Source organism: Phalacrocorax carbo, unplaced genomic scaffold (assembly GCF_963921805.1).
Source record: "Phalacrocorax carbo unplaced genomic scaffold, bPhaCar2.1 SCAFFOLD_457, whole genome shotgun sequence".
NCBI lineage: Eukaryota > Metazoa > Chordata > Aves > Suliformes > Phalacrocoracidae > Phalacrocorax > Phalacrocorax carbo.
This window is the reverse complement of record NW_026990323.1, coordinates 1-10,894: the sequence shown is the minus strand read 5'-3', so window position 1 is coordinate 10,894 and position 10,894 is coordinate 1. Positions and strand designations below refer to the sequence as shown.

Here is a 10,894-nt window from a genome sequence, read left to right as displayed (position 1 = left end):
CCCCTCACGCCATCTCGTCGTCGCGGAACTCGAGCTCCCCGTGTCCCCCCATGTCCGTGTGTCCCCCTGCCCCCCCAGCCCCCCCAGCCCCCCCGAGCCCCCCCCACCCCCCAGCCCCCCCCAGCCCCCCTCACGCCGTCTCGTCGTCGCGGAACTCGAGCTCCCCGTGTCCCCCCACGTCTGTGCGTCCCCCGCCCCCCCCAGCCCCCCCAGCCCCCCTCACGCCGTCTCGTCGTCGCGGAACTCGAGCTCCCCGCAGGCGTCCTCGTAGTCGACGCCGCCGCCGCGCGCCGTCCCCTCCACGGTGCGGTAGGGCAGCAGGACGGTGCCGCGGGCGCCCGAGCTCCGCACCACCGTCACCTCCACCGCGCCCTGGCACTCGCTGACCCGCAGCAGCCGCTCCCGGAAGGCGAAGATGCCGGCGTGGTCGTCGTCCAGGATGGTGACGGTGGCCACCAGCGGCGCCACCAGCCGCCCCTTGGGGTGCTCGGCCTCGTCGGCCTCGAACATGCCCTCGGCGTCGCCCACGCGGAGGTTGAGGAGGCGGACGAAGAAGTGCTCGTCCTCCTCGAAGATGTCGTCGTCGATGATGCCGATCTTCAGCTCCTTCTGCGTCTCGCCCGGCTTGAAGATGAGCGTCCCCTCGCTGTACTCGTAGTCGGAGCCCGCCTTGGCCGAGCCGTCCTCCGTCTTGTAGTCCACGTAGAAGGTGTGGTTGGCCTCGGCGCCCTGCCGGCACGCCACCGAGAGCGTCACCGAGCCGCAGTTCTCCAGGCAGTGGTAGAGGCAGGGCTCGAAGAAGATGCGGCCGCACGCCTCCTCCTCGGCCTCCGAGGGCACCTCCAGCAGCGCCGAGGACCTCTTGGAGACCTCGGCCGCGTGCTTCTTGAGGACGTTGCCGGCGCCCGTCATCATGCGCGTGGCCTGGATGCGGTAGAAGGCGCGGCTCTTCTGCTGGTGGAGCAGCGCGTAGTAGTTGGCCATGTCCACCAGCTGCTCCAGCTCCTTCTCCGGGTGCTTCTGCTTCAGGTCCTTCAAGATCTGGATGACCTCCCGGCGGCTCTCGTCCAGCTCCTTCTCCTCCGGCGGCGGCGGCGGGGGCGGCGGCGGGCCTTCGGCCTCGCGGCGCTCGGGCAGCGGGAAGCCGCCGTCCACCTCGATGCCCTTGGGGAGCTCGCCCTCGGTGCCGATGATGATGCCGCTGCGGGGGTCGGCGCGGTAGCGCTTGTAGACGTACTTGTAGAAGAGGAGGCGCTTGTCGGCGGCCCAGGCGAAGACCACGCAGACGGGGAAGAAGACGAGGGTGAGGAGGGCCTCCCACACCTGCACCACGCCGGGCGAGATGACGGCCAGGATCAGGTAGAGCCAGATGTAGGCGAAGATGCTCCAGGAGGCCGTGACGAAGAAGACCCGCAGGTGCTTGATCTTGCGGCTCTCGCCGCTGGGGATGACGTAGACGCACACGGCGATGACCACGAACATGTTGAAGGCCGCGCTGCCCACGATGGTGCCGGGCCCCAGCTCGCCCGCCTGGAAGTTGTGGCCGCACACCTCGATGACGGAGAGGAGGATCTCGGGGGCCGACGAGCCCAGCGCCATCAGCGTCAGGTTGGAGACCGTCTCGTTCCAGATGCGGACGGTGCCGATGCTGGTCTCCCCGTTGGCCTTGGTGATGGTGATCTCCTTCTCCTTGGAGGTGATGACCTCGATGGAGGCCATGAAGCGGTCGGCGATGATGGAGACGCCCAGGAACATGTACATCATGGCCACGAAGTAGACGATGGCGCGGGCGGCCTTGTCGCCGAAGGAGGGGTTGTCGGGCTGCCAGACGGGCAGCAGGACGCCGGGCTGGCACCGGGTGGAGCCTTGGCACGTCCCGTTGGCCTCGGCCGCCGCCTCCGGGGCGCAGGGCTCGGCCAGCAGCAGCGCGGCCACCAGCGCCGCCCGCCGCGCCGCCATCGCGGGGGCTCCCACCTGCGGGCGAGAGCGGGCTCAGCGCCGCGCCGGGGGCTGGGGGGCGGCTGGGGGGCGGGGGGGGGCTGGCGCCATCGGTCGGCCCTCGGCCACACCTCTGCAGCAGCACCCTATGGGGAGCGCGGCCGTGGGGCGATGCTCAGCCATGGGGCTGGGATGGGGCTGTGGGGCTGGGGATCACGGCTGTGGGGTGATGCTCAGCCGTGGGGCTGGGATGGGGCCGTGGGGCTGGGGATCACGGCTGTGGGGCGATGCTCGGCCGTGGGGCTGGGGAACACGGCCGTGGGGCTGGGATGGGGCCGTGGGGCTGGGGATCACGGCTGTGGGGCGATGCTCGGCCGTGGGGCTGGGGAACACGGCCGTGGGGCTGGGATGGGGCCGTGGGGCTGGGGAAAACAGCTGTGGGGCGATGCTCAGCCGTGGGGCTGGGGAACACGGCCGTGGGGCTGGGATGGGGCCGTGGGGCTGGGGATCACGGCTGTGGGGTGATGCTCAGCCGTGGGGCTGGGATGGGGCCGTGGGGCTGGGGATCACGGCTGTGGGGCGATGCTCGGCCGTGGGGCTGGGGAACACGGCCGTGGGGCTGGGATGGGGCCGTGGGGCTGGGGATCACGGCTGTGGGGCGATGCTCGGCCGTGGGGCTGGGGAACACGGCCGTGGGGCTGGGATGGGGCCGTGGGGCTGGGGATCACGGCTGTGGGGCGATGCTCGGCCGTGGGGCTGGGGAACACGGCCGTGGGGCTGGGATGGGGCCGTGGGGCTGGGGAAAACAGCTGTGGGGCGATGCTCAGCCGTGGGGCTGGGGAACACGGCCGTGGGGCTGGGATGGGGCCATGGGGCTGGGGAAAACGGCTGTGGGGCGATGCTCAGCCGTGGGGCTGGGGAACACGGCCGTGGGGCTGGGATGGGGCCGTGGGGCTGGGGAACACGGGCGTGGGGCGATGCTCAGCCGTGGGGCTGGGATGGGGCCGTGGGGCTGGGGAACACGGCCGTGGGGCGATGCTCGGCCGTGGGGCTGGGATGGGGCTGTGGGGCTGGGGAACACGGCCGTGGGACAATGCTCAGCCATGGAGCTGGGATGGGGCCGTGGGGCTGGGGAACACAGCCGTGGGGCGATGCCGCGCCGTGGGGCTGGGGATCACGGCCGTGGGGCGATGCTGCGCCGTGGGGCTGGGGAACACGGCCAATGGGCAATGCCGCGCCGTGGGGCTGGGGATGCCGCGCCGTGGGGCGATGCCACGCCGTGGGGCTGGGGATCATGGCTATGGGGCGATGCTGCGCTGTGGAGCTGGGGATCACGGCCGTGGGGCAATGCCGCACCGTGGGGCGATGCCGCGCCGTGGGGCTGGGGATGACGGCCGTGGGGCGATGCCGCGCCGTGGGGCTGGGATGGGGCCGTGGGGCTGGGGAACACGGCTGTGGGGTGATGCTCAGCTGTGGGGCTGGGGAACACGGCTGTGGGGCGATGCTCAGCCGTTGGGCTGGGATGGGGCCGTGGGGCTGGGGAACACGGCAGTGGGGCTGGGATGGGGCCGTGGGGCTGGGCAACACGGCCGTGGGGCGATGCTCAGCCATGGGGCTGGGATGGGGCCGTGGGGCAGGGGAACACGGCTGTGGGGCGATGCTCGGCTGTGGGGCGATGCTCAGCTGTGGGGCTGGGGAACACAGCTGTGGGGCGATGCTCAGCCGTGGGGCTGGGATGGGGCCGTGGGGCTGGGGAACACAGCTGTGGGGCGATGCTCGGCCGTGGGGCTGGGATGGGGCCGTGGGGCTGGGGAACACGGCCGTGGGGCGATGCTCAGCCATGGGGCTGGGATGGGGCTGTGGGGCTGGGGAACACGGCCGTGGGGTGATGCTCAGCCGTGGGGCTGGGATGGGGCCGTGGGGCTGGGGAACACGGCCGTGGGGTGATGCTCAGCTGTGGGGCTGGGGATCACGGCTGTGGGGCGATGCCGCGCCGTGGGGCTGGGGATCACGGCTGTGGGGCGATGCCAGGCCGTAGGATGATGCCGCGCTGTGGGGCTGGGGATCACGGCCGTGGCGCGATGCCACGCCGTGGGGCGATGCCGCGCCGTGGGGCTGGGGATGACGGCCGTGGGGTGATGCCGTGCCGTGGGGCTGGGGATAACGGCCGTGGGGCGATGCCGCGCCGTGGGGCTGGGGATGACGGCCGTGGGGCGATGCCGCGCCGTGGGGCTGGGGATGACGGCCATGGGGCGATGCCGCGCCGTGGGGCTGGGGATGACGGCCGTGGGATGATGCCGCACCGTGGGGCTGGGGATCACGGCCGTGGGGCGATGCCGCGCCGTGGGGCTGGGGATGACGGCCGTGGGGCGATGCCGCGCTGTGGGGCTGGGGATCACGGCCATGGGGCGATGCCGTGCCGTGGGGCGATGCCGTGCCGTGGGGCTGGGGATGACGGCCGTGGGGCGATGCCGCGCCGTGGGGTGATGCCGCGCCGTGGGGCTGGGGATGACGGCCGTGGGGCGATGCCGTGCTGTGGGGCTGGGGATCATGGCTATGGGGCGATGCTGCGCTGTGGAGCTGGGGATCACGGCCGTGGGGCGATGCCGCGCCGTGGGGCGATGCCGCGCCGTGGGGCTGGGGATCATGGCTATGGGGCGATGCCGCGCCGTGGGGTGATGCCGCGCCGTGGGGCTGGGGATGTCGGCCGTGGGGCGATGCCGCGCTGTGGGGCTGGGGATCACAGCTATGGGGCGATGCCGCGCCGTGGGGCGATGCCACGCCGTGGGGCTGGGGATCACATCTATGGGGCGATGCCGCGCCGTGGGGTGATGCCACGCCGTGGGGCTGGGGATCACAGCTATGGGGCGATGCCGCGCCATGGGGCTGGGGATCACAGCTATGGGGCGATGTCGCGCCGTGGGGCTGGGGAACACGGCCGTGGGGCGATGCTCAGCCGTGGGGCTGGGGATCACAGCTATGGGGCGATGCCGTGCCGTGGGGCTGGGGAACACGGCCGTGGGGCGGTGCTCAGCCGTGGGGCTGGGGAACACGGCCGTGGGGCGATGCTCAGCCGTGGGGCTGGGGATCACAGCTATGGGGCGATGCCGCGCCGTGGGGTGATGCTGTGCCGTGGGGCTGGGGATGACGGCCGTGGGGCGATGCCGCGCCGTGGGGCTGGGGATCACAGCTATGGGGCGATGCCGCGCCATGGGGTGATGCCGCGCCGTGGGGCTGGGGATGACGGCCGTGGGGCAATGCCACGCCCTGGGGCTGGGGGTCACAGCTATGGGGCGATGCCGCGCCGTGGGGTGATGCCACGCCGTTGGGCTGGGGATCACAGCTATGGGGCGATGCCGCGCCGTGGGGCTGGGGATCACAGCTATGGGGCGATGCCACGCCGTGGGGCTGGGGAACACGGCCGTGGGGCGATGCTCAGCCGTGGGGCTGGGATGGGGCTGTGGGGCTGGGGAACACGGCCGTGGGGCGATGCCGCGCCGTGGGGCTGGGGATCACAGCTATGGGGCGATGCCGCGCCGTGGGGCTGGGGAACACGGCCGTGGGACGATGCTCAGCCGTGGGGCTGGGGATCACAGCTATGGGGCGATGCCGCGCCATGGGGTGATGCCGCGCCGTGGGGCTGGGGATGACGGCCGTGGGGCAATGCCGCGCCGTGGGGTGATGCCACGCCGTGGGGCTGGGGATCACAGCTATGGGGCGATGCCGCGCCGTGGGGTGATGCCACGCCGTGGGGCTGGGGATCACAGCTATGGGGCAATGCCGCGCCGTGGGGCTGGGGATCACAGCTATGGGGCGATGCCGCGCCGTGGGGTGATGCCACGCCGTGGGGCTGGGGATCACAGCTATGGGGCGATGCCGCACCGTGGGGCTGGGGATCACAGCTATGGGGCGATGCCACGCCGTGGGGCTGGGGAACACGGCCGTGGGGCGATGCTCAGCCGTGGGGCTGGGATGGGGCTGTGGGGCCGGGGAACACGGCCGTGGGGCGATGCTCAGCCATGGGGCTGGGGAACACGGCCGTGGGGCGATGCTCAGCCGTGGGGCTGGGGATCACAGCTATGGGGCGATGCCGCGCCGTGGGGCTGGGGAACACGGCCGTGGGGTGATGCCGCGCCGTGGGGCTGGGGATCACGGCCATGGGGCGATGCCGCGCCGTGGGGCTGGGGATCACAGCTATGGGGCGATGCCGCGCCGTGGGGCTGGGGATGACGGCCATGGGGCAATGCCGCGCCGTGGGGCTGGGGATCACAGCTATGGGGCGATGCCGCGCCGTGGGGCTGGGGATCACAGCTATGGGGTGACGCCGCGCCATGGGGCGATGCCGCGCCGTGGGGCTGGGGAACACGGCCGTGGGGCGATGCCACGCCGTGGGGCTGGGGAACACGGCCGTGGGGCGATGCTCAGCCGTGGGGCTGGGGATCACAGCTATGGGGCGATGCCGCGCCGTGGGGCTGGGGAACACGGCCGTGGGGTGATGCCGCGCCGTGGGGCTGGGGATCACGGCCATGGGGCGATGCCGCGCCGTGGGGCTGGGGAACACGGCTGTAGGGCGATGCTCAGCCGTGGGGCTGGGGAACACGGCCGTGGGGCGATGCTCAGCCGTGGGGCTGGGGATCACAGCTATGGGGCGATGCCGCGCCGTGGGGCTGGGGAACACGGCCGTGGGGTGATGCCGCGCCGTGGGGCTGGGGATCACGGCCATGGGGCGATGCCGCGCCGTGGGGCTGGGGATCACAGCTATGGGGCGATGCCGCGCCGTGGGGCTGGGGATGACGGCCATGGGGCGATGCCGCGCCGTGGGGCTGGGGATCACAGCTATGGGGTGACGCCGCGCCATGGGGCGATGCCGCGCCGTGGGGCTGGGGAACACGGCCGTGGGGCGATGCCACGCCGTGGGGCTGGGGAACACGGCCGTGGGGCGATGCCGCGCCGTGGGGCTGGGGATCACAGCTATGGGGCGATGCCGCGCCGTGGGGCTGGGGATCACAGCTATGGGGCGATGCCGCGCCGTGGGGCTGCGACGGCCGCCCGCAGCGCTGGGGGTTTGGGGGGTGCGTGGGCGCTCCCAGGCTCCGCCCTGGCAACCGCGTTGTTCCCATGGCAACGGGGGATGGAGCGGCTATAAAAAGGGTTGTGGGGCGGGAAGGGGGACCCCGAAAGCGCCGGGGGGGGTCGGGGCTGGCGCAGCCCCCCCTCGGACCCCCCGCCGGCCCCACGGCGCCGCTGCCCTCTGCCCCACGGGGAACCGCGGCCGCGCGCCAGGGACGGAGCCCGTGGGGCGGCCGGGCCCCGTGGCTTGGGGGGCGGCGGGGGTCGCTGGGCCCCACGGCTTGGGGGGCGGCGAGGGGTGTGGGGGGCAGCGCGAGACCCCAGGGGCCGCAGACCCCCCCCCCGCCCCACGCGGCCGTGGGGCACCAGCTCCCCCCGGGCCGGCGGTGCTGGGTGGGTGCAGGCGTGCAGCAGTGGGGCTGGGCCAGGCGTGGTGTGCTGCCCCACGGCGCTGCCCCACTGTGCCGCCCCACTGCATGGCCTCACTGTGCGTCCCACTGCGCTGCTCCACTGCGTGACCCCATTGCACGGCCCCACTGCACTACCCCACTGTGCTGCCCCACTGCATGACCCCATTGCACTGCCCAAGTGCGATGCCCCACTGTGCCGCCCCACTGCACCGCCCCACTGCACAGCCCCATTGCATGGCCCCACTGCACGGCCCCATTGCTCTGCCCCACTGCACGGCCCCATTGCACTGCCCAAATGCACTGCCCCATGGCACTGCCCCACTGCACGGCCCCATTGCATGGCCCCACTGCACTACCCCACTGTGCTGCCCCACTGCATGACCCCATTGCACTGCCCGAGTGCGCTGCCCCACTGTGCCACCCCACTGTGCTGCCCCATTGCATGACCCCACTGCGCTGCCCCATTGCATGACCCCACTGCATGGCCCCATTGCACTGCCCCATTGCACGACCCCACTGCATGGCCCCATTGCACTGCCCGAATGTGCTGCCCCACGGCACTGCCCGAGTGCGCTGCCCGAGTGCGCTGCCCCACTGCACAGCCCCACTGCACGGCCCCGCTGTGCCGCCCTGCTGCGCCGCCCCACTGCACGGCCCCATTGCACTGCCCAAATGCACTGCCCCATGGCACTGCCCCACTGCACGGCCCCATTGCATGGCCCCACTGCACTACCCCACTGTGCTGCCCCACTGCATGACCCCATTGCACTGCCCGAGTGCGCTGCCCCACTGTGCCACCCCACTGTGCTGCCCCATTGCATGACCCCACTGCGCTGCCCCATTGCATGACCCCACTGCATGGCCCCATTGCACTGCCCCATTGCACGACCCCACTGCATGGCCCCATTGCACTGCCCGAATGTGCTGCCCCACGGCACTGCCCGAGTGCGCTGCCCGAGTGCGCTGCCCCACTGCACAGCCCCACTGCACGGCCCCGCTGTGCCGCCCCGCTGCGCCGCCCCACTGCATGGCCCCATTGCACTGCCCAAATGCGCTGCCCCACTGTGCCGCCCCGCTGCGCCGCCTCACTGCATGGCCCCATTGCATGGCCTTGCCGCATGGCCCCATCACACAGCCCCACTGCGCCGCCCCACTGCACGGCCCCACTGCGCCGCCCCATCGCATGACCCCACATCCCCAGCCCCACATCCCCAACCCCGCTGCAGCCCCAGGACGGGTCCCGGCCCGTCGGCATCGCCGCCTCTGCGGGGCCCGGACCCGGCGTCGCCGTGGGGCGCCGTGGGGCGCCGTGGGGCGCGTGGCCGCCCCCAACCCGCGCCTCCTCCCCGACGCAAACGCCGCCGTAATTAATTTAACAGCCTCATTAGCAGCGTCTGGGTGAAGCCGCGATTAAACCGTCCGCGGGGTTTATTCCGTGGGCAACGCGACAGCGCGACGCTCGGGGGGGGCTTCACCCCCCGCCCGCCGGGGGTCTCCGGGGGTCTCCGGGGGTCCCCGGGGTCCCGCGGGGTCACCGGGACCCTCCTGGGCTCCGTCGCCCAGCCCCGGCCCAGCCCCGACCTCCCGCGGCCCAGCGGGTGCCCTTGCCCGTTCCCGAAGGATTTCCACCCAAAATGAGGCTCCTCCGGCACCCCGAGCGCCCCCCCCTCGTTTCACGGGGTGACCCCCCCCCCCACACACACCCCCACCCCACACCCCCCCCCCCCAACTCCCCCTCTCGGCCCAGCCTTCGCCGGCGGCGCCCGCGCCTTGGGTTTGGGTTTAAAACCCCCGGTTTTGGGGAGCGCCACGGAAAAGTTGGGCGAGCGGCCGCGGACCCCCCCCCCCCGACGGCCGAAACCCCCCCGCGCCCCCCCCCCACCGCTGCCAGCTAAAACGCGAGCCGGGGGGGGGCAAAACATCCCTGCTGGGGGGGGGGGGGGCTGCGAAGGCGTCGAGGAAGAGGAGGATGAAGGGGGGGGGGGGGAGCGGCTGCTCTTGGCCGAGCGGCCGTAGGGGGGCGGATGGAGCGAGTTGGGGGATCCCCCCCCCCCCCCCCATCCCTGGGGATCCCCCCGTTGGGCCGGAGCTGCCGGTTCCCTTCCAGAATAATCCAAGCGCGTCCCCCAAAATAAGGGGGGACCCCCCCCCACCCCGCCCCCCCCCCCCCACTGACCAACAGGACCCCAAATCCCGGGGAATCGGGGCCGCGAAGGGGCGTCGCAGCCGCTCGCCCCCCCCCCCCCCCCTTGGCCCCAAAACTCCCACCTTTGCGCCCCCACCCCAGACCCCCGGCCCCATGGGGGGGGGGTGGGGGGGTCGGGCACGGGGAGGGGGGGGTGGCGGGGGGGTGGGATGCGAACGTACCCCAACGCACCCCACCTCTGGGGGATTATTTTGGGGGGGGGGGGGGGTTTAATGGTCATTTTTTAGCATCCAAAGCGCTCAAACGCCGGGATCGGGGGCAAAACCCCCCCCCCCCCCAACAACAACCAAAAAAAAGCCTTTATGACACGTTAAATCCTTTTCTCAGGCGGATTCGCCCCCCCCCGCGCCCCCCCCCCCATAAACCGACCGCGGGGAGCGGAGGCGGGCGGCGGAGCCCGAAAAGGGGAGGTTTGGGGGGATTTGGGGCAGATTTGGGGCGCCCCCCCCCCGCCCAAACCACCTGTTTCCGCGGCTGAGAACTCGGCGGGGGGTTTTATCGCCCGTTCGGCGGGATCAGGGGGTGCGACGGGAGCGACCCCCGCCCCCCCCCCGCCGCCCCCCCCCCCGCCCCCCCCCCCCCCGCCGCGCTCCCACCATTACGGCCACCAAACCCATCATTTTTCCCCCCAAAAATGGTGGTGAATTCTCTACAGGGAGGGGGGGCTCCCCGCGCTCCAGCAGCTCCGGGGGGGGGGAGGATGAGCCTGGGGGGGGGGGGGGGGCGCACCGCGGGATGGGGAAGATGGGGGGGGGGGATCCCCGCTGCTGGGGGGGTCGTTTAGGGGGTCCCCGGCCTCCCCTCCCCGCCCCCGGCTGGGCGGCATCCGCAGGTGGAGGGGGGTGGGGGGTGCAGCCCGGGGTGGGGGGTGCAGCCCGGGGTGGGGGGGGGCCCGCGGGGTTGGGGACCCCCCCCCGGACCCCCCCGGTCCTACCTGGGCTCGGCTGGGCTCGGTCCCCCCCGGAGCCGCCGCTCCGCTCCGCCGCCGCCGGGAGTTACTTCTCCATGGCGATGCTGGGGGGGGGGCGGCGGGGCCGGGGGGGGGAGGCGGAGCCCGGGGGGGGAGGGAGGGGGGACACACACACACGGGAGCCCGGCCCCGCCGCCGCCCGCCCCCTCCCCGCCCCACCGGGACCCCCCGCCCCGCGCATCCCCCCGCAACGCCGGGGCTTGGCGGGGCCTCGGTACCGGGCAGCAGCGCCGCGGGGTGCGGGGGGGGGACAAACCCCTGGACCCCCCCCCCCCCCCCAGCACCGCTGACACGCTCGGT

The 10,894-nt window shown here is 73.2% G+C and overlaps 1 protein-coding gene across 1 annotated transcript; it reads right to left on the bottom strand.

Annotated features, from left to right (window-relative positions):
* Positions 1–219: 219 nt before the first annotated feature.
* On the bottom strand, positions 220–1,959 carry LOC135311006 (sodium/calcium exchanger 2-like). The gene has a single exon (XM_064440157.1). It carries the CDS (start codon positions 1,957–1,959, stop codon positions 220–222), a length of 1,740 nt encoding a protein of 579 aa, XP_064296227.1.
* Between the last annotated feature and the right edge of the window lie 8,935 nt (positions 1,960–10,894).

Excerpts from the sequence above, each read along its gene's own strand:
- LOC135311006 (XM_064440157.1), bottom strand. The coding sequence starts at position 1,959 with ATGGCGGCGCGGCGGGCGGCGCTGGTGGCCGCGCTGCTGCTGGCCGAG.